The 24,541-nt window shown below is 44.9% G+C and overlaps 1 protein-coding gene across 2 annotated transcripts in view; it reads right to left on the bottom strand.

The window, feature by feature from the left end:
• LOC120986200 overlaps positions 1 to 16,996 on the bottom strand; it is a 61,534-nt gene extending 44,538 nt beyond the window's left edge. For both annotated transcript variants that reach the window (XM_040414614.1, XM_040414613.1), the window contains exons 1-2: positions 16,954 to 16,996; positions 11,351 to 11,537 (exon numbers count right to left, since the gene is read on the bottom strand). In XM_040414614.1, the coding sequence (XP_040270548.1) occupies positions 11,351 to 11,519 (169 nt within the window). In that variant the 5' untranslated portion in view covers positions 11,520 to 11,537; positions 16,954 to 16,996. The remainder of the gene's footprint in view (positions 1 to 11,350; positions 11,538 to 16,953) is intronic.
• Between the last annotated feature and the right edge of the window lie 7,545 nt (positions 16,997 to 24,541).

Raw genomic sequence — 24,541 nt, forward strand, 5'->3', positions numbered from 1 at the left:
CCGAACCACTTTATCGGCATCTAACATTTTGGAGACATGTCTGGTAGCGGTCCCCACCCCAGTAGCTGTATGGACGGGGCTCCTACGTTCCCAATGGAATGACACTGATTTGGAGGATCATGATGTTAAATATGGATATGTAAATCCTTATCATGCTTGTTATGACTGTCCTACATATGAGACTCTGCAGAGTAATATGATAGAAATAATTACAGGTCTTGTCACAGCAGCAGAAATATGTTATAACTTCACCTGTGATGAGACACTATTGCCCCCCTGCATACAAGCAAAAATGCAGAATAAGACTAAGCCAAATATTTGTGATAGAGATATAGATAGTTGTAAAAAGATAGTATCAGGAAAAAATATGCAATGTAATATTACAAAAACAGTACCATCCCTAGACAAACATGTACCTCTACCAGCAGGATGGGTATTGGCCTGTGGAAATACTAGTTACACATACATACCGGCCAATATTACAGAGGGACCCTGTACAATAGCTAGGCTGACATTAGCAATGATACCACTATTCCCAGCAATGCAGACACGACACACGAGAGACACTTCCCTACAGCTACCAGAAAATTGTGATTATAATGTGAATCTCCTCTCTAGATCAGAATATATGAGTTTAGGGGTATCTTTGATAGGGGTACCAGGGTTGGCCATATATAACCACAGGACAATATCAAAACTTGCCTGTTTTATGGTAAAACAGATAAATGTCACTAGTGCAATTCTGCAAGATATGCTTCTGGATATACAATCGTATAAAAAGGCTATCTTGCAGAATAGGGCAACTATTGACTATTTATTGCTCCAGCATGGTGTAGGATGCTCAGCGTTCGCAGGGATGTGTTGTTTCAATTTATCAGATCACTCCCGTGGTATAAAAGATAAAATAGGCCAACTAGAAGACATGATTAAACATATAAAACAAGATGTTGACCAAGGTTGGTGGGACTGGCTTTTTGGCTGGATACCTGACTTTGGTCAAATAAGATATGTTTTAGGAGTGGCATTTGCTGTGGTCGCTGCAATAGTGTGTCTCTGCTGTTGTCTGCAGTGTGTGCCCTCCCTTCTAGCCATATGTAAAAATGTGGCCGAAAGAGGGGTACACTCAACATTCCTCTATACTCCGGTAAAGGTAGAAGAGGCAAACACAACCCCAACAAAGCCTGAGGATTATACTCCTGAAGGGTATATGGAATATCTAAAGGCTTACAAGCAAACCAAGGAAGAGCAGAGAAAGAACCATATAGTATAAGATATATAAGGTTCTAAAGAGAGGATTGATGGCGTATAAGTAACTCCATTTTGTCTTATTCAGCCACGTGTATTACGATTGCATCAGGCCAGTGCACTATTCTAAGATTTCCATTTGTGTCTTTCTCCCTCTGTAGTATTGAGACCAGATTAGAAAATGCATACATACATTTGTTTAACCAGCCTTAGTTCACAAGGTCATTCTCATGTTTATACCTGAATGATTAACTGTCGCTACTATGAAACATCTATTTCTGTAAATGCAGAGCTCATGTGTATTCAGGCCATACGATAAGACTAATGCTAACATATGATTGGATGTAATGGGAGGTCAATCCTCCCCTATATTAAGTGTTGGCACGCAGTGAATAAACCAGAATGGATCAGAGAAAGACACGTGTTTTTGGTTCCCATCTAATTCATTCTCTCGGTACCGAATAGGGCTTAATTCAAGCTGATCACCGAAATCTTGTGGGACACATTTAGGCAAAGGGCCTATTTAGCCTTACAGGCGGAGCTATAATAGCCCCGTCCCCTTTCCCACCCGCGATTCCTGCAGCCTGAACCTTCCCTGCCCAGCATGCTGAACATCAGTTGGATTGCCACAACTGCACCAGTGATGTGAGTGGCAGGGGAACTACTGCTGTTATATTCAGCTTTCCCAGACTGTGCACATGTGACCTGCAGTACAGTAGGAAAGCTGGGTGAATTATATCATGAAATGTCATCCAGCTTCCCTGCTATCCTGCATGGCACAAGTGCAGAGGCATTAGAGTATGGGGGAGAGGCACAGCAGGAAAGCTGGGTATCTATATATGTGTATTGTACTGTCGTGGCCAAAAGTTTTGAGAATGACACAAATATTAGTTTTCACAAAGTTTGCTGCTAAACTGCTTTTAGATCTTTGTTTCAGTTGTTTCTGTGATGTAGTGAAATATAATTACACGCACTTCATACATTTCAAAGGCTTTTTGTTGGCCCTTCTTTTTCAGGACCTCTGCAATTCGACTGGGCATGCTCTCAATCAACTTCTGGGCCAATTCCTGACTGATAGCAACCTATTCTTTCATAATCACTTCTTGGAGTTTGTCAGAATTAGTGGGCTTTTGTTTGTCCACCCGCCTCTTGAGGATTGACCACAAGTTCTCAATGGGATTAAGATCTGGGGAGTTTCCAGGCCATGGACCCAAAATGTCAAAGTTTTGGTCCCCGAGCCACTTAGTTATCACTTTTTCCTTATGGCACGGTGCTCCATCATGCTGGAAAATGCATTGTTCTTCACCAAACTGTTGTTGGATTGTTGGAAGAAGTTGCTGTTGGAGGGTGTTTTGGTACCATTCTTTATTCATGGCTGTGTTTTTGGGCAAAATTGTGAGTGAGCCCACTCCCTTGGATGAGAAGCAACCCCACACATGAATGGTCTCAGGATGCTTTACTGTTGGCATGACACAGGACTGATGGTAGCGCTCACCTTTTCTTCTCCGGACAAGCCTTTTTCCAGATCCCCCAAACAATCGGAAAGAGGCTTCATCAGAGAATATGACTTTGCCCCAGTCCTCAGCAGTCCATTCACTATACTTTCTGCAGAAGATCAATCTGTCCCTGATGTTTTTTTTGGAGAGAAGTGGCTTCTTTGCTGCCCTTCTTGACACCAGGCCATCTTCCAAAAGTCTTTGCCTCACTGTGCATGCAGATGCGCTCACACCTGCCTGCTGCCTTTCCTGAGCAAGCTCTGCACTGGTGGCACTCCGATCCCGCAGCTGAATCCTCTTTAGGAGACGATCCTGGCGCTTGCTGGACTTTATTGGACGCCCTGAAGCCTTCTTAACAAGAATTGAACCTCTTTCCTTGAAGTTCTTGATGATCCTATAAATTGTTGATTGAGGTGCAATCTTAGTAGCCACAATATCCTTGCCTGTGAATCCATTTTTATGCAACGCAATGATGGCTGCACGCATTTCTTTTCAGGTCACCATGGTTAACAATGGAAGAACAATGATTTCAAGCATCACCCTCCTTTTAACATGTCAAGTCTGCCATTTTAACCCAATCAGCCTGACATAATGATCTCCAGCCTTGTGCTCGTCAACATTCTCACCTGAGTTAACAAGACGATTACTGAAATGATCTCAGCAGGTCCTTTAGGCCTCATGCACACGACCGTTTTTTTTTACGGTCCGCAAAAACGGGTTCCGTTTTGCCGTGATCCGTGACTATTTTTTCGTCCGTGGGTCTTCCTTGATTTTTGGAGGATCCACGGACATGAAAAAACAGTCGTTTTGGTGTCCGCCTATTACAATGCAAGTCAATGGGGACGGATCCGTTTGACGTTGACACAATATGGTGCAATTTCAAACGGATCCGTCCCCCATTGACTTTCAATCTAAAGTCAGGAGTTAATATACCATAGGATCGGAGTTTTCTCCAATCCGATGGTATATTTTAACTTGAAGCGTCCCCATCACCATGGGAACGCCTCTATGTTAGAATATACTGTCGGATATGAGTTACATTGTGAACCTCATATCCGACAGTATATTCTAACACAGAGGCGTTCCCATAGTGATGGGGACGCTTCTAGTTAGAATATACGACGAACTGTGTACATGACTGCCCCCTGGTGCCTGGCAGCACCCGATCTTTTACAGGGGGCTGTGATCAGCACAATTAACCCTTCAGGTGCCGCACCTGAAGGGGTTAATTGTGCGTATCATAGCCCCCTGTAAGAGATCAGGGGCTGCCAGGCAGCAGGGGGCAGACCCCCCACCCTCCCCAGTTTGAATATCATTGGTGGCCAGTGTGCGGCCTCCCCTCCCCCGCCCCCCCCCCTCCGTCGGCCCCCCTCTATTGTAATATCATTGGTGGCCAGTGTGCGGCCTCCCCTCCCCCCCTCTATTGTAATATCATTGGTGGCCAGTGTGCGGCCTCCCCTCCCCCCCTCTATTGTAATATCATTGGTGGCCAGTGTGCGGCCTCCCCTCCCCCTCCCCCCCTCTATTGTAATTTCATTGGTGGCCATTGGGCGGCCTCCCCTCTCCCCCCCCCCCCCTCCGCCCGATTATTGGTGGCAGCGGAGATTCCGATCGGAGTCCCAGTTTAATCGCTCTGGGGCTCCGATCGGTAACCATGGCAACCAGGACGCTACTGCAGGCCTGGTTGCCATGGTTACTTAGGAATATTACAATATTAGAAGCATCACTTCATACTTACCTGCTGGCTTCTGCGATGTGTGTCCGGCCGGGAGCTCCTCCTACTGGTAAGTGACAGGTCTGTGCGGCGCATTGATCTGTCACTTACCAGTAGGAGGAGCTCCCGGCCGGACACACATCGCAGAAGTCAGCAGGTAAGTATGAAGTGATGCTTCTAATATTGTAATGTTGCTAAGTAACCATGGCAACCAGGCCTGCAGTAGCGTCCTGGTTGCCATGGTTACCGATCGGAGCCCCAGAGCGATTAAACTGGGACTCCGATCGGAATCTCCGCTGCCACCAATGATCGGGCGGGGGGAGAGGGGAGGCCGCCCACTGGCCACCAATGAAATTACAATAGAGGGGGGCCGACGGAGGGGAGGCCGCACACTGGCCACCAATGATATTAATACAATAGAGGGGGGGAGGGGGGGGAGGCCGCACACTGGCCACCAATGATATTACAATAGGCGGGGGGGGGCCGCACACTGGCCACCAATGATATTCAAACTGGGGAGGGAGGGGGGTCTTCCCCCTGCTGCCTGGCAGCCCCTGATCTCTTATAGGGGGCTATGATATGCACAATTAACCCCTTCAGGTGCAGCACCTGAGGGGTTAATTGTGCGGATCACAGCCCCCTGTAAGAGATCGGGTGCTGCCAGGCAGCAGGGGGCAGTCATGTACACAGTTCTCAGTATATTCTAGCTAGAAGCGTCCCCATCACTATGGGAACGCCTCTGTGTTAGAATATACTGTCGGATTTGAGTTTTCACGAAGTGAAAACTCATCTCTGAAAAAGCTTTTATGCAGACGGATCTTCGGATCCGTCTGTATAAAAAGTAACTTACGGCCACGGATCACGGACGCGGATGCCAATCTTGTGTGCATCCGTGTTCTTTCACGGACCTATTGACTTGAATGGGTCCGTGAACCGTTGTCCGTCAAAAAAATCGGGCAGGTCATATTTTTTTGACGGACAGGAAACACGGATCACGGATGCGGCTGCAAAACGGTGCATTTTCCGATTTTTCCACGGACCCATTGAAAGTCAATGGGTCTGCGAAAAAAAACGGAAAACGGCACAACGGCCACGGATGCACACAACGGTCGTGTGCATGAGGCCTTAATGACAGCCATGAAATGCAGTGGAAAGGTTTTTTTTGGGATTAAGTTAATTTTCATGGCAAAGAAGGATTATGCAATTCATCTGATCACTCATTATAACATATAAAATTGCTATTATAAAAACTTAAGCAGCAACTTTTCCAATTTCCAATATTTATGTAATTCTCAAAACTTTTGGCCACGACTGTATATGTGTGCGTCCATGTATGTGGTGACTGTGTGCATGAATGCATCCATGTATGTGGAGAGTATGTGTATGAGTGCATCTATGTATGTGACAGTGTGTGTATGAGTGCATCCAGTGGCGTACACACAATCCATGGGGCCCCGGTGCGAAACTGATCCATGGCCCCCCCCCCCCCCGGTCTCGTCTCGGGAGGGGCATTTCCCTGGGCAATAGGAGATTATGGGGCCCCTGTGTCCCCACCTGCCCTCAAACCACACCCACACACAGCCCCACCCATAAATTGCGCCCGTACCTCTTACATCCAGTGACGTCTCCTTCGATGTAGATGTTCTCTGTCCTCGTCTTCTCCTTTCAGACCAGACCACCATTTTTACGCTGTTTTTAATCTCTGCAGTTTGACAAAAAAAAATAATCCTACCATCTCCTGGACAAAACATCCTACTACCCCAATACTGTGCCTTGTGGTCCCCAATAGTACTCCCAATAATGTGTCAGTAACAAGTGCCTCTCTCCCCCCCATGTGCCACTATCAAGTGCCAACTGCCCCATGTGCCAGTATCAAGTGCCAACTGCCCCATGTGCCAGTATCAAGTGCCAAACCCCCCGTGTGCCAGTATCAAATGCCAAAGCCCCCGTGTGCCAGTATCAAATGCCAAACCCCCCGTGTGCCAGTATCAAGTGCCAAACCCCCCATGTGCCAGTATCAAGTGCCAAACCCCCCATGTGCCAGTATCAAGTGCCAAACCCCCCATGTGCCAGTATCAAGTGCCAACCTCCACTTCATTTGCCAGTATCAAGTGCCAACCCCCCCTTCATTTGTCAGTATCAAGTGCCAAACCCCCCCTTCATTTGCCAGTATCAAGTGCCAAACCCCCCCTTCATTTCCCAGTATGAAGTGCCAACCCCCCCTCATTTGCCAGTATGAAGTGCCAACCCCCCCTCATTTGCCAGTATGAAGTGCGAAACCCCCCTCATTTGCCAGTATGAAGTGCCAAACCCCCCCTCATTTGCCAGTATGAAGTGCCAACCCCCCCTCATTTGCCAATAAGAAGTGCCAACCCCCCCTCATTTGCCAATAAGCGCCAACCCCCCTCATTTGCCAGTAAGAAGTGCCAAACCACCCCTCATCTGCCAGTAAGAAGTACCAAACCGCCCCTCATCTGCCAGTATGAAGTGCCAACCCCCCTCTATTTGCCAGTAAGAAGTGCCAACCCCCCCATTTGCCAGTAAGTACCAAGTTGCGAACCTCCCATTTGCCAGTAAGAAGTGCCAACCCCCCCTATTTGCCAGTAAGAAGTGCCAACCTCCTCCCCCTCATTTGCCAGTATGAAGTGCCTCCTCATGTCCCAGTAAAGTCCGGTATAAAAAAAATAAAATAAACCCTTATACTTACCTCCTTAGCAGCGATGCAATGCAGGCCTCTTCTGGCCTGTGTCCTGCGCTGTACGGCTCAGGCGGCGCGATGACGTCATCGCGCCGCCTGCACCGCTCTGATAGGCTGTCGGCACAAGGCCTGCAGCCTATCAGAGGAACAGGGAAGGGAGACGCCTCCCTCCCCTGCCCGGCCGCAGCACAGCTATCTGTATCGCTGTCCGGAGGACGTCGATACAGATCACTATGGAGATGAGCGCTTCCACAATGGAAGCGTTCATCTCCCTGTCACCTGCCGCCACCGCTGCAGCGGGCCCACACCTGAGTCTGAGTGGCACTACTGCAGGGGCCGGGGGTCCACAGGCGGCCGGGCCCCCTGGAGTGCCGGGCCCGGTCGTAACTGCGACCCCTGTATGTACGCCACTGAGTGCATCTATGTATGTGAGTGTGTGTATGAGTGCGCCCATGTATGTGGAGAGTGCGTCCATGTATGTGGAGAGGGCGTGTATGACTGCATCCATGTATGTGGAGAGTGCATGTTTGACTGCATCCATGTATGTGGGGAGTGCGTCCATGTATGTGGAGAGTGCGTGTATGACTGCGTCCATGTATGTGGAGAGTGCGTCCATGTATGTGGAGAGTGCGTGTATGACTGCATCCATGTATGTGGAGATTGCGTCCATGTATGTGGAGAGTGCGTGTATGACTGCGTCCATGTATGTGGAGAGTGCGTGTATGACTGCGTCGATGTATGTAGAGAGTGCGCGCATGACTGCGTCCATGTACATGGAGAGTGCGTGTATGACTGCGTCCATGTACGTGAAGAGTGCGTGTATGACTGCGTCCATGTACGTGGAGAGTGCGTGTATGATGGCGTCCATGTACGTGGAGAGTGCGTGTATGACGGCGTCCATGTACGTGGATAGTGCGTGTATGACTGCGTCCATGTACGTGGAGAGTGCGTGTGACGGCGTCCATGTATGTGGAGTGTGCGTGTATGACTGCGTCCATGTACGTGGAGAGTGCGTGTATGACTGCGTCCATGTACGTGGAGAGTGCGTGTATGAGTGCATCCATGTACGTGGAGAGTGCGTGTATGACTGCGTCCATGGCTGCAGAATAAAAGGTACAGGGGCTAAAATACTTGTGGATATGTAGAGGTAAATCAGACGGGTCTATTACAATTGCAGCGCAGGTTTTAAAGGGGTTGAGTTGAATATAAACTGTCAGCAACTGTGAATGATAAAAAACAATAAAGTTGTGCTAAAAATGACAGCAAATAAATAAATACAGTAAATAAAAAGGCACAAAATAGCCGTAAGAGGGGTTTGCACAGGAGGAGGGGGTTTGTGAAGAAGTGTGTAATTGTGAGTGGGGGGCCCAGTCAGTTCTAGCTACGCCTTTGGGAACAACGGATTCGTGAAGAACGGACCGCAAAACAACGGTCGTGTGCATGAGCCCTAAGAAACCAAAGGAAGACATGGAGCAGCAATGGGGTATATTTTGAAGGTCAGATGTGCGCTGACGTTTCATTTCTATGGGCAACTAGAAAATGTCCGAACTCCAATTTGGTCTAACGTTTGGCTTCTTTTCAACGCCCATATGCAGCACGAGTCGGGTTCTGAACAATGAATTGTTGGGCGTATAAATTGGTTTGGGCCACCATTAAATTTACAAAATCAAAAAAAAAATCACTGCAGCAGATGTTCCAAATGTTCTTCTTTCTTCTTCTTTACAGGTATCAGTAAAGGCAGTGGTGGTGAACCACAAGTCCCAGCAGTCCCAGTAGATACAGCACAGAGGGGCACAGGTCCACTCTGCATGCAGTCTTCAGCTACAATGGCTGCATGCAGAGGGATTCTTCTGGTTCCCTCTGCTGCTGTAGCGGTGCCATTGGCTGGAGCGTTGTTCCAGCCAATCGCATCGCTGGCATGTACGGCGCTGGTCCTGGGTCCTCTACGGGTTAAAAGATATCCACAGTGCCCCAAATAACAGTGATATCCACAGTGCCCCCAATAACAGTGATATCCACAGTGCCCCCAATAACAGTGATATCCACAGTCCCCCTCATAACAGTGATATCCACAGTGCCCCCCATAACAGTGATATCCACAGTGCCCCCATAACAGTGATATCCACAGTGCCCCCAATAACAGTGATATCCACAGTCCCCCTCATAACAGTGATATCCACAGTGCCCCCCATAACAGTGATATCCACAGTGCCCCCCATAACAGTGATGACCACAGTGCCCCCATAACAGTGATATCCACACTGCCCCCCATAACAGTGATATCAACAGTGCCCCTCATAACAGTGATATCAACAGTGCTCCTCATAACAGTGATATCCTCAGTGCCCCCAATAACAGTGATATCAACAGTGCCCCTCATAACAGTGATATCCACAGTGCCCCTCATAACAATAATATCCACAGTGCCCCCAATAACAGTGATATCCACAGTGCCCCCATAACAATGATATCCACAGTGCCCCATAACAGCGATATTCACAGTGCCCCCCATAACAGTGATATCCACAGTGCCCCTCATAACAATAATATCCACAGTGCCCCCAATAACAGTGATATCCACAGTGCCCCCATAACAATGATATCCACAGTGCCCCCATAACAGCAATATTCACAGTGCCCCCCATAACAGTGATATCCACATTGCCCCCCATAACAGTGATATCCACAGTGCCGCTCGTAACAGTGATATTCACAGTGCCCCCAATAATAGTGATATCCACAGTGCTCCCCATGACAGTGATATCCACAGTGCCCCCCATAGCAGTGATATCCACGGTGGCCCTAATAACCATGTGACATTCACAGGGTCTTTTCAACAGTGAATAAAAATGGCTGGGTTTTTATGGAAACCTGTGGGTCATTTATCAAACAGTGTAAACTGGCTTAGATGCCTGTAGCAACCAATCAGATTCTTCCTTTCATTTTCCAAAGGAGCTGTCAAAAATGAAAGCTGGAATCTGATTGGTTGCTATGGGCAACTAAGCCAGTTCTACTTTACGCCAGTTTGATAAATAACCCCACTGGTGTTTCTGTCAGTGAGGAGAAGACTGAAGGACCTGCGAGCTTCTACTGGCCAATAAGGACCATGTGACTGTGTGCATGTCAGCTAGGCACTGAATGAAAGACCTGTGAGCTTCTATTGGCTAAGGCTACTTTCACACTACCGGATCCAGCAAAAATGTTTCCGTTACCGATAATACAACCATCTGCATCCGTTATGAACGGATCTGGTTATATTGACTGTAACATAGCCAAGACGGATCTGTCATGAACTCCATTGAAAGTCAATAGAGGACGGATCCGTTTTCTAGTGTTCTAGATTGTGTCAGAGAAAACGTATCCGTCCCCATTGACTTGCATTGTGGGTCTTGCTCCGCATCCCAGGACGGAAAGCAAACTGCAGAATGCTGCAATTTGCTCTCCGGTATGAGAACGGAACGGAATACATTTTGGAGGACTCAGTTCTGTTCAGTTACATTTTGTCCCCATTGACAATGAATGGGGACAAAAGGGAAGCGTTTTTTTTTTTCGAGTACTGAGACTCTATGACGGATCTCAATACCGGAAAATATTAACGCTGGTGTGAAAGTAGCCTAATATGGGCCATGTGATGATGCCATATTTGCTTCTTTTTTTTTTTTACAAATCTCAAGAATTGTACACTCTAGAGCAGGGATGCTCAACCTGCGCCCCCCAGCTGTTGCAAAACTACAACTCCCAGCATGCCCGGGCAGCCTACAGCTATCAGCCTATAGCAGGGCATGGTGGGAGGTGTAGTTTTGCAACAGCTGGGGGGCCGCAGGTTGAGCATGCCTGTTCTAGAGAGTTAAAAAACCCTTCTAACCACCTCTATACCAAATTTGGTGCAGGTTGCTCCAGTGGTTTGGCCTTGCATAAAGTGATACAATAAGCTGAAGATTGGACCGCCAGCACACGGGGTTATTAAGACCGGCGTCTAAAACGCTGGTCTTAATAAATGACCCCCTATATGTAATGTCACAGAAAAAAAATAAAACCGCAATATATTCTGATGTATGGATATTTTACTCTCTGATGTGTCGGTGAGGTGAGTACTGATGCTTTGTTATTTTAACCCACTCCAACCCTGGTTGTAATTAACATGATCCCTGTGGAATACCCCTTTTAAAGCCTGTGAATTATTATATAATTTCTCACCATTTGGATCAAATTTTTTGATCATATCCATCAATTTGCGGCTCCTCACAGGAAACCGGAACACTTCAATCCCATCCCTCCTAATGCTCATGTATGGAGGGGTTGGGTAAATGATTTGCTTTATAGGAAACTGATGTTGAAAATTGTAATTATTCATCATTGGTGTCATGTCTGGATTCTCTCTGGTCTGAAACACATAAAAAAGGAAACGTTATATAGGGTTATGAAGCCGGTGGCCTTATATGATCTTTCAAATCAAATGGCCCCCCTAAGGGCTCATGCACACGACCGTATGTATTTTGCGGTCCGCAAAAAACGGATCCGCAAAAAATACGAATGACGTCCGTGTGCATTTCGTATTTTGCAGAACGGAGCAACGGACAATAATAGGACATGTTCTATTTTTTTGCAGAACGGAAATACGGACATACGGAAACGGAATGCACACGGAGTAACTTCCGTTTTTTTTGTGGACACATTAAAATGAATGGTTCCGCATATGGTCTGCAAAAAAAACGGAATGGACACGGGAAGAAAATACGTTTGTGTGCATGAGCCCTAAGGATCCCTTGTATTTGCACACAGCAGTGGACAACAAATCCTATACTGGGCTACACAGAGCGTCTATGTATTTGTAAGTGTATATTCACATGTGGCAGAGTTGTTGCAGAATTTTTCATTCATCTGAACAGGGCTTACAGAAATCAGTGTTCTTTCCACCAAAACCCTTCAGAGCAGGCATGCTCAACCTGCGGCCCTCCAGCTGTTGTAAAACTACAACTCCCACAATGCCCTGCTGTAGGCTGTTCGGGCATGCTAGGAGTTGTAGTTTTGCAACAGCTGGAGGACCGCAGGTTGAGCGCGCCTGCTTCAGATGAATTTCATTTTCAGTCACCTAAATTTCTGTAATAAATCAGCCGCAGGTGACTATAACCTTAGGCTCTCCCATATGATTATTTTCTTGCATATACTCATACACAGTAATCTGTGAAACCAAGGGAAGGCACAGTAAGGGCTCATGCACACGACCGTATGTATTTTGTGGTCCGCAAAAAATACGGATGACGTCCGTGTGCATTCCGTATTTTGCGGAACGGAACAGCTGGCCCCTAATGCGGACAATAATAGGACATGTTCTATTTTCTTTTGCGGAACGGACATACCGAAACGGAATGCACACGGAGTAACTTCCGTTTTTTTGCAGACTCATTGAAATGAATGGTTCTGCATACGGTCCGCAAAAAAAAACGAACGGACATGGAAAGAAAATATGTTGCATGAACCCTAAGGTAGGCATGTGGAACGGGATGCCTTCCTCCAACCTCTCCCACCTCTGCGGCTTTAGGGCCCATTTACATGTCCGCAATACACGGACACCAGCCATGTGCGTTGCGCATTTTGCGGACCGCACATGGCCGGCACTATAATAGAAATGCCTTTTCTTGTCCGTGGATGTCCACATCTTTTGCGGCCCAATTGAATGGGTCCGCACCCATTCCGCAAAATTGCGGAACGGATGTGGACCCATAATGCGGACATGTGAATGGACCCTTAAAGGGGTTGTCCAACTTCAGCAAATGGCATTTATCACGTAGAGTAAGTTAATACAAGGCACTTACTAATGTATTGTGATTGTCCATATTGCCTCCTTTGCCAGCTGGATTAATTTTTCCATTGCATTATACACTGTTCGTATCCAGGGGTAATGAACACTCTGCAATCCATCAGCGGTGGCCGTGCTTGCAAACTATCGGAAATAGCTCCAGCCTAGGCGCACTCTCGCGTTCCCAGGCACCAGAGAAGCTGGCACCTTTTCCTATAGTGTGCAAGCCTGGCCACCGCTGCTGGATTACTAGGTGGTCATAACCCCTGGATACAAGCAGTGAATAATTTGATGGAAAAATGAATCCAGCCAGCAAAGGAAGCAATATGGACAATGACAGTACATTAGTAAGTGACTTGTATTAACTTTCTCTACATGATAAATGCTATTTGCTGAAGTGACACAACCCCTGTCACCAAAAAATGCAATGTGAAAGCACCATATAGAGCAGGAGAAGCTGAGTGGATTGATATACAGTACAGACCAAAAGTTTGGACACACCTTCTCATTCAAAGAGTTTTCTTTATTTTCATGACTATGAAGGCATCAAAACTATGAATTAACACATGTGGAATTATATACATAACAAACAAGTGTGAAACAACTGAAAATATGTCATATTCTAGGTTCTTCAAAGTAGCCACCCTTCGCTTCGATTACTGCTTTGCACACTCTTGGCATTCTCTTGATGAGCTTCAAGAGGTAGTCCCCTGAAATGGTCTTCCAACAGTCTTGAAGGAGTTCCCAGAGATGCTTAGCACTTGTTGGCCCTTTTGCCTTCACTCTGCGGTCCAGCTCACCCCAAACCATCTCGATTGGGTTCAGGTCCGGTGACTGTGGTGGCCAGGTCATCTGGTGCAGCACCCCATCACTCTCCTTCATGGTCAAATAGCCCTTACTTTCAAAGTTTTCCCAATTTGTCGGCTGACTGACTGACCTTCATTTCTTAAAGTAATGATGGCCACTAGTTTTTCTTTACTTAGCTGCTTTTTTCTTGCCATAATACAAATTCTAACAGTCTATTCAGTAGGACTATCAGCTGTGTATCCACCTGACTTCTCCTCAACGCAACTGATGGTCCCAACCCCATTTATAAGGCAAGAAATCCCACTTATTAAACCTGACAGGGCACACCTGTGAAGTGAAAACCATTTCAGGGGACTACCTCTTGAAGCTCATCAAGAGAATGCCAAGAGTGTGCAAAGCAGTAATCAAAGCAAAAGGTGGCTACTTTGAAGAACCTAGAATATGACATATTTTCAGTTGTTTCACACTTGTTTGTTATGTATATAATTCCACATGTGTTAATTCATAGTTTTGATGCCTTCAGTGTGAATCTACAATTTTCATAGTCATGAAAATAAAGAAAACTATTTGAATGAGAAGGTGTGTCCAAATTTTTGGTCTGTACTGTATATAAGTATATATTTGTGGGAAAAGATTCAGTAAAACTTTGTGGTAAAAAATTCAGTAATTTTTACATTTACATCCGCAGCCCTGTGAAAAGTATGGGTACAGGAGGAGGTGTTATCAGTGACTGACAGATATCTCTAATGCACACTTATACACACAATACAATTAATTACTGATAACCCCGCCGTGCACCAAGGCTGTTCACAGAAGGTAGAAAAGCAGACACATAAATGTCTAAATTACAGGTTTTACTGAATCTTTTCCGACAAAAATATATTGTATATCAATCTACTTGGCTTCTTCTGCTCTATAACATGGTTCTGTAAGATTTCATTGCATTTTTTGGTGACAAGTCCTCTTTAAGTTACAACAGCCAAGGCTTCCTACTAGCTGTTGTAACTTAAAGGGGTTGTCCGGGTTCAGAGCTGAACCCGGACATCCCTCCATTTTCACCCCGGCAGCCCCCCTGACATGAGCATCGGAGCAGTTCATGCTCCGATGCTCTCCTTTGCCCTTCGCTAAATCGCGCAGGGCAAAGGCATTTTTTGGAGATCCGGTGACGTACCGGGGCTCTCCATGGGGCTGACAGGAAGCCCGGTGACGTCACCGGCACTGATGGGCGGGATTTAGCTCTGCCCTAGCCAGTAAAACGGCTAGGGCAGCGCCAAAGCCCACCCATCAGAGCCGGTGACGTCACCGAACACACTGCCGGGCGGACGTTACGGCCCGGCAGTGTGTTATTGTAAACAAAAGAGCCCGTGCCCTGCGCGATTTAGCGCAGGGCACGGGAGCGCATCGGAGCATGAGATGCTCCGATGCTAGGCTCAGGGATGCTGCCGGGGTGAAAATAAGGGTATGTCCGGGTTCAGCTCTGAACCCAGACAACCCCTTTAATCCAGGCATCTGCTTTGTAGAGACAGACAGAAATCTGAGGGGGTAGGAGTGCCTGCAGCAGAGGTAAGTATGTAGAAGGTGTATAATTAAAGGTATATGGGGGTCATTTATCAAACTGGTGTAAAGTAGAACCGGCTTAGTTGCCCACAGCAACTAATCAGATTCTTCCTTTCATTTTCTAGAGGAGCTGTCCAAAATGAATCTGATTGGTTGCTCTGGGCAACTAAGCCAGTTCCACTTTACGCCAATTTGATAAATGACCTCCAATATCTTTATAAATAAATAAAACATATTTTGTTTCCGTGTGCGTTCCGTTTTTTTTTTTTGCGGATAGGATGTGGACCCATTCATTTCAATGGGTCAGCAAAAATGCGGACAGCACACCATGTCCGTTTCGTAGCCCTGCAAAAAAACAAGGATAGGCATTGTTACAATAGATCCGCAAAAAAAAACAACGGATGACATACGGACGTCATCAGTTTTTTTTGCGAATCTGCAATTTGCGGACCGCAAAACACATACGGTCGTGTGCATGTAGCCTAACAAAAATAAAAGTACTGATGTTATATAGCGAGGTTTCGAGACAACTTAGGTCTCATCATGAGGCATAATATAACGGTGTCTGAAGCAACAGCAATGTATATAAAAAAGAGAAGATACATAATGTAATAAAAGGACATTAAATATGAAAAAAATAACAAAATACCAAAAACACCTGAAGTATTTAATTATCTTACAGATAAGCTGTGTGAAGGTTTTATGGTCTCTAAATTGATGTTATCTCAGAGACCTGCCCCTCTCATATCTTTAGATCTTGTAATGTGCCATAAATCCTTGGGACAAATTCAGTCCTGTGTTCAGTGTGTCAAACAGTGTATTCCCAAATTCTTCTGACTCTTTGAGATTTTAAATTGCCTTTTAATAGGATAACTTTCATGTGTTATCCATTGTGTCCTGGGCTATAAAATTAATTAGCTAGAGGAGAGCCACCAGGCTCCTACCTCGTGGAATAGTCCTGGTGTAGTTGTCAGCTGAACCTTGGGCGGGTCAGAGACCCCGGGGTGAAGCCCTGAGGAATCACACAAGACAGAAGCAGGCCAAGGTTTGGGCAGGCAGACAGTGCGTATCCGTGAAACAATCCAAGGTCAGGGCAGGCAGCAGAGGGTCAATACAATAAACAGGCAGAAGTCACGGCAGGCAGTGGTAATCAGAATCGGTAAAAGAGCATAGTTTGGTAAACCAGCAAGCTAGGAGCCTAAAGCTCAGGCACGGAAAGGTGCCTTAGATACTCTAAGGTGACCAAACATTGGCTGGAAGAGATTGAGGCAATTGAACATTGACCCATTAAGAGCCGGGAGATGCGCATGCCCTACGGGACCCAGAACAGGCCTTGCAGCCTTTCTGTGCCTCAAAATCAGTTATGGAGTTGTTTTGGTGGTAAGTACAAGACAAAGTGTGTGTGTGGGGGGAGAGTCAGCTTTTTTTTGACAATTTTAAGCTGGCCATATACATTAGTTGAGTATAAACAAAACCTGCCACTTGCGACAGGACTGGACAACCACCTAATGTGTATGGGGGCCACCTGCATCTCCCCTGACACCAGATGTTGTGGGAGATAAGGCATCAAGCGTTAAAATCAGATTTCATTCTTGGCTGAAACCAGATAGTATCACAGACTTGCCCAGCCACTTACCTGTTCCTCCTCAGTCCTCGCACCCTGGATTCCTTAGTCGTTGTGTCTCTAGGACTATTTATTCTCATTGAGGTATGTGGGTGTTACAGATTTCCAGGTATTGCATAATTCTCCAACAATTCATGTCAGCCTCCAGCTCAGCTGCTGATGAGTGTTGCCTCAATTAATAAAGGGTTTGACAGTCTTGTGTCACCAAAAATTAATCACTATATTATAAAAGTCATGCACAATTTTAATGTAGTTTGCATTTCAAGGGGTCATCATTTTTCAAATCTGTGCTCACTGTCAGCAGATAAAGACATTCGTATTTTCCAGACCGGGCAATGGTGGAGATTTATCAAAATTGGTGTAAAGGAAAACTGGCTTAGCTGCCCATAGCAACCAATCAGATTCCATCTTTCATTTTTCACAGCTCGTTTAGAAAATGAAAAGTTCAATCTGATTGGTTGTTATGGACAACTAAGCCAGCTTTCCTACTATTGATAAATCTCCCATTGGGTGTAACATATAAAACCCACTGCACCAAAACAGTGGAGTAATTTTTGGCTGGATGGAGAAGCTTTTGCAACATTTTATTTTGTGGTTTGCGTCAGGTGCAGACAGATATGTTGTGGGCAGAGCTTCATTCATAGCCAGATTTATTAATTGCAACTTTTTTTAAAGTTGAAAGTCCATTCCATTTCCCCGGTGGAGCAGAAACCAGTGGCATATCTACCATAGAGGCACAGATCGCCTCTGGGAAATGGGGAAAAGTGCCTAGCACTTTACTGTTTCTCCCATTCCTGATATATTGTTGATTCACTGCATTTTCCATAATCCTCCACTGGAAGGGGGGGGGGGGGTTTCAGTGCAGCTTTCTTTGATATCAATAGTAACTGTATTTATTTATTTATTGTACTTATATAACGCTACTATATTCCGCAGCACTTTACAGACATTAGCATCCAACTGTCCCCAATGGGGCTCACAATCTAAGGTCCCTATCAGTATGTCTTTGGAGTGTGGGAGGAAACCCACGCAAACACGGGGAGAACATACAAACTCCATGCAGATGTTGCCCTTGGTTGGATTCGAACCTAGGACCCCAGCGCTGCAAAGCACCAGTGCTAACCACTGAGCCACCGTGCTGCCCACGTATAAATTCCTAGTGGCAGCTACAGGCAGCCAGTTTTATAATACACTGTGTGAAGAGAAGCAGGAGATTTATCAGTGTATTTATGCCATATGTCTGGTGTAAATACGGTGTTCAGAAAAATAAATGGTTTTGAAAACTGAAAAAAAAAAGAATGAGTGCCACTTTATGAAGCACCTATTCCACTAGATAACGTTTGTGAGGCTAAGTGCAACTAAAAATTTCTTCAATAAAGCAAATTGTAAATTTGTCAGAAATCTGGGGAATTGTTTTTTATGTTACGTGTTGTCTGGAAGTGTTTGACGGATGTGTACTGGGAAACAGGGTGGGTCACGAGGGCCTATTGTGGTTTTTGTGAGGTCCTATGAGATTTGTGTACACCCCTGGCTGAAACTGCTGGCGCCTTTACAGTATAATATATTAGACTTTAGATTGAAAAATGACTAGGTAATTCATGTGACAAATTTAACAAATAAAGTGTGACATGTAAATCTCTTAAAAAAAATAAAAAAAAGGCTTTGAAAAAAGTTAAAATTTCACATTACCCCACTGTATCAAACAGTCAGCGATATTGTTGAGGGTTTGGTAATTGTGACAGTAAACTGGAGTTCCCGGAGGAAACCCACACAAATACGGGGAGAACATATAAACTCCTTGCCCTTGGTCAGCAGACCCTAATGCTGCAAGACCTCTTGGATCTGTTGCTGCACAATTTAAAGGAACCATGAGGACTATTCTGGATGAGGATACAAAAGTGTATGAAGCTCGTCTGTAAGGGTAGTGAGCTTAAAAACTAAAATAAGCTATTGTGCAGTGACCCACAGAGGAGTGTGTGGCGAATAAGAGTAGTGGTTGGGGCCCTGAGGGTGGTTGTAGTACTTAGTTCACAGTGACAAGAGGGTGCACCCTTTCTTCCCTCGGCGGCACACCGGTATTGAGGCTCCTACCCGGTGGTAGTTGGGGTGCCCTTGATGTTTGGTATTGATCAGGGTGCAAGGCAGGGGAGCAAGTGCCATGGCCTGCAAATGGATTGGTAAATAACCAGACTAGTTGGTCAATATAAATAAGTCTCACTTTACTAAAGTGACAGCAACAAGGCAGAGTTCCAATTAGATTGCTGTACAATTCCTTCCCTGATAGCAATGTATGGACAGCAGGTTGGAGGTTGTAGTACTCCTTTCTGATTCTCTCTAAAGTACAGTATCTCGCTCTTCAGAACCTTAGCAATGCAATGATGTTTTTGGTAAATGCGTCTTTAAATTCTTGTGCTGAGCGTGCAGATGACCAACTCATCTCAAAGTGCAGAAGGGTGTGCTAGCAATGTTCCCTCTAACATCAGTAAGGTCTCTGCCTTAAACATGAACAATACCTTGCTAAGTGACTCCAATGCATGTAGAATCTTGACCCTCTGAATTTCCTTTTCTCTGGAGCAGTTTTGATCATAAAGTAGGTTCCTTGGCTATAGAAGTCTCAGAGATAAAGGTTCTCTGAGCTTGGGCCTAGCTCTAAGGATCATAATCATGTATTCATTATTCATTCAGTAACAGTATGGTAGTAGTCACTATGTGGTGGTAAGACGGGATTAGGGTTGAGCGAACCCGAACTGTAAAGTTCGGGTTCGTATCGAACTTTAGGATTTTTGGACCCCGGACCCGAACTTTTCAGTAAAAGTTTGGGTTAGTGTTCGGCGAGTTAATGGCGCTTTTTCTTCAGCTAGACTCATGCTACTAACTGACTAACCAGGGGGCAGACCTAGTTCCATCTCTTGGCAACCTAAGAGGAGAAACCATGGGTTAACCCTAAACTGTCCATACCATGCTACTAAGTACACAAATACAATAAATCTGAAGATTTCACTTATATAAAATTACCTATGCTATTACTGCAGTTGTAACTTGTGCTGTTATCATAAATGGTGAAAAAGAATAATGTCACAATATTAGCATGGTAAAAAAAAGTCTGGCCAGCACTTGGAATCAAAGTAATTTAAGCTTTAATAGAATCCATTAAGATGCGTCCTTAATCATAGCATGTGTTTATAAAAAATATCCATAAAGTGATCCAATAAAAATGTTCCATGTTCATGAGTAAGCGATTTGTAATAGATGCATGGATAGGTATGTCATCTGTACAAAAAAATGCCAGGTGGGTATGGTTATGAAAATAGGGATGTTGGTAAGGCATTGTATCATTTCTAGCGGCATGTTCATGTAAAAAAAAAAGTTATGGAAGTTTTTTTTTCATGGGACTTTTATAGCATATTGTGGTAAAGTGTATGGAAAAGTCCTGGAAGGGGTGTATATCTCACCCAGGTTCATCAACTGGGTGATGTAAGTAAAATCCAGAAAGCTAAAGTGGTTTCAGCAAGGTGTAGGTTGCTGAGACAGTTTTGTTAACAGTTTAAGGTCTGGATTTTATTTGGACTGGAAAGGTAGGTTTGGTAGTGGGATCTCCCCAATCCACCCCCATTCCAGGCCAGGTTTTCCCCTAGCCTGAGGGATCCCCAGGTGTAGCCAGCAGGGATCGTTAGGGGAAAAAAAAAGCACATCCCAGGCTGTCAGTCTGAGAGAGTTATGCCTGGAAAAGTCTTGGAAGAGGGCTTCCTTGCTAGCTAGAGACGCCGGATTCTGTGTGTGTGACCTGCGCTCAGTAGGTGATCTAGAAACTAATTTGTATTAGTTAGAGCCCAGATGGGCAGGAGTTTATTTTGTTTGGTTTATGTTTTGTGGTTCTGGAGCTTCACCGTAACTAGTGCATTATAACTGGGTTTGCCTGTAAATTGCAAGAGTGTCATAAAATAAAGCTTCAATTTGGACTTTAAGCCTGTTGTCTGCAAAGGAATCTGTCACCACCGCCCTGCTTGAGAGAGAAATCCCTTACAATATTTATAGCATAATTCTAGATTTGCTGGTTTAGCAGTAAACAATGCCTGGATACTACTTTGTAACCTATATGCATAAAACCTGTTCCCAAACAATTTACCCTATCAGAAAAAAAACAAATCTTTGTATGATTGTATACCTTTAAATAATAGTCATACAGTTGCACTGTTATAAAACCGACACTTCATGATCCCGTCTAGAGTTGAGCGGACACCTGGATGTTCGGGTTCGACAGGTTCGGCCGAACTTCACAAAAAAGTTCGATTTCGGAACCCGAACTTGATCCGAACTTAACCCCGAACCCCATTGAAGTCAATAGGTACCCGAACTTTGGAGCACTAAAATGGCTCTAAAAAAGTCATGGAAAGGGCTAGAGGGCTGCAAATGGCATCAAAATGTGGTTAAGAGCATGGCAAGTGCTCTGCAAACAAATGTGGATAGGGATATGACTTAAAATAAAATAAAATACGCAAAAGAAATAATAATAATCTTGATCTAGGAGGACGAGGTCCATATGGAGAAGGAGGTTGAGGAGGCGGTGGATATGGCGGTGTAGGTAAAAGTGGCGGTGGAGGAGGAGGAGGTAGCCACAGCAGTTGGCACCTGTGTTTCGTCATCATCTGAGACGTGTTGCGGTGGTCCTCCCATGTACTCATCCTGAAACATAAGTGGTTGGGCATCAGTGCACTCAATCTCTTCCACTTCTGGGGTAGGGCTATGTGGATGGCCCTGGGAAACCCTGCTAGCAGAGTCATCACAAAGCAGAAGAGACTGCCCCATGACTTGGGGCTCAGACTGCTTGGCTGATTTGCAAGGGGGTGAGGTGAAGGACTGATGGAGGTGGGCTGCAGGTGCCAATTCTGATCTTTCAGCAGGAGACTGGGTGGGAGACAATGTGAAGGAACTGGAGGCACTGTCAGCCACCCAATCTACTATCGCCTGTACTTGTTCTGGCCTCACCATTCGTACAGCCGCATTCGGCCCTACCAAATAACGCTGAAGGTTTTGTCGCCTACTCGCACCTGAGGAAGGTGTTTCACTTGTGCGTGTAGCTGGCACAGATCGACCACGTCCTCTCCCTGCAACAGGAGCTCCACCAGCAGCACCACGACCGGGGCCACGACCCTTATTTGACGTTCTCCTCATTCTTTGCGTTCACCCACCAAACTAACAGATGGTTTTTGTCAGGCGACAATGTAACCGCCAATAGTCAACAATTAAGTTCACTGAGAGTAAGGCAGTGCTAGTGTCATAAGGAGGAAACATTTCTTGAGGTCACACAACAGTGTGCCAGGTGAATTTTATACAATTACTACACGGTCCCAAAAATTTGTAATTTGTCAACCAACAGTGTAATTGCAGTATTGACTGGTTGTATTTGACTGTGACAAATGCAGCAAAGGCCCCAGATGTAGGGTCTTGCAAAAAATGGGTGTTTTTTTAAACCAAGAATATAACAAGCACTTCTGATAAAAGATTCTTTCCTATTCTCTCCCTCATAGCAGCAGCATCCTATCCCTACACTAATAAGAGCAGAGTGACGTGCAGAGCTACGTGACTCCAGCTTATATAGAGGCTGAGTCACATGCTGCACTGGCCAATCACAGCCATGCCATTAGTAGGCATGGCTGTGATGGCTTCTAAGGGCACATGAGTTAAATGCTTTTTGATTGGCTGCTCTGCAGCCTTTCAAAAAGCGCCATTAACTCGCCGAACACCGAACTCGAACCCAAACTTTTACTGAAAAGTTTGGGTTCGGGTCCGGGGTCCAAAAATCCTAAAGTTCGATACGAACCCGAACTTTACAGTTCGGGTTTGCTCAACCCTAATCCCGTCTTACCACCACATAGTGACTACTACCATACTGTTGCTGAATGAATAATACCATACAAAGATGGATATTAAAAGTATATTAGTAAGCAGGCACACTCTGATTTGGGTCAGTCTAATAATTTATTTCTACGGTAAATATGGAGTGTAAAATATATTAAAAATAAAGTTACAGTAAAATGAGGAAAAAAATGTAGCATGTAGTATTGATGGATTAAATTCTGCTAAATGTCCTTTAATAGATAGTAGTATTAGAATGTAAAGGTAAGTACCGGTAGATCGTCACTGAATGGTTACCAGCTGGTAATTGGGATATATAGATACTAATAAAAGTGATGCGCTGATTAAAAAATAATAAAATAATAGATGATGCGCTAGTAAAGGGAAAAAAGGAAAAAGATAGGAGGAGAAGGTGATTGTTCTTATTCATGTAGTTTCGTATAGAACAGTCTTCTCATAGAATTATCATAAAAATAGTAGCCTCAAGGTGGAGGGTATCTGGTGGATAAAATGAGGTAAAATAGTGCGTCTTTTATCCTTATCCCCTTATGTATAAGATAGTCTTTTTATGAGGTAATATCCTCTGGAAAGGAGGTAAATGAATAAATAAAATAAAGAATGCGCCATATTGTGTAATCACCGCTATAAGTTGGAAGAAAAATAAAGGGCCTTGTTGCTATATACCGCTCTCAGTTGATTTCCTTAGAGCCACATGCATTTGTGATTATATAGCAATGTAGTTTTATACTGGGCTGTGGGAAGAAGGGATGCTCTGTGCCTAGGTGCGGCGTCCCGCACTGTCTCTGGCTACAGAGGTCACTTACCCTTCACCCGGCACTGCTGTGTTCAGTCTTCTCGCGGTGATCAGCTCTCCCTGGGCGGCTTTCTTGAATCCAGGTCCGGAGTCGGCGGCGTGTCTCACGTTGCCAAGGACGCCGGGGGGCGTGGTTCGCGCGTCTGGGGAGTGACGTATGTTGTCATGTGATCGCGATTTTCTCCCGGCTTGTTCTGAATGTTCCCGGCCTGTTCTGAATGATTCTCTTGCTCTGTCATTGGTATTCTTATAATCCTCTGCTCCTTAAACGCGTTTTGGGAGTCTCTCCCTTCATCAGTAAGTGGAGGATTGTGGTGAATGCTGAAGTATTTATAGGACAGAGGCAATCAATTCATTTGTGGGCTAATTGTCTTTTTCAATCAATGTATATATTTTGATCGGTTGCCTTGTTACAGTCTGATATGCCAGGTTCTAGTTTGGTGCATTTGGTTTATGGTAAAAGTAAACATTGTGCAAGTTGTGGGAATATGAAGAATAATAAATTAATGAACAATAAAGGATATTGAAATATATAGAGGAGTGTGCCTAATTGAGACAAATTGTTCCTTTGATCAATTTTGCTAGTTGTTGTGATTATGTCTTTTGATTCATAGGATATATTATACAGGGAGTGCAGAATTATTAGGCAAGTTGTATTTTTGAGGATTAATTTTATTATTGAACAACAACCATGTTCTCAATGAACCCAAAAAACTCATTAATATCAAAGCTGAATATTTTTGGAAGTAGTTTTTAGTTTGTTTTTAGTTTTAGCTATTTTAGGGGGATATCTGTGTGTGCAGGTGACTATTACTGTGCATAATTATTAGGCAACTTAACAAAAAACAAATATATACGCATTTCAATTATTTATTTTTACCAGTGAAACCAATATAACATCTCAACATTCACAAATATACATTTCTGACA

This window comes from Bufo bufo, chromosome 1, assembly GCF_905171765.1.
Source record: "Bufo bufo chromosome 1, aBufBuf1.1, whole genome shotgun sequence".
NCBI classification, from domain to species: Eukaryota; Metazoa; Chordata; class Amphibia; order Anura; family Bufonidae; genus Bufo; species Bufo bufo.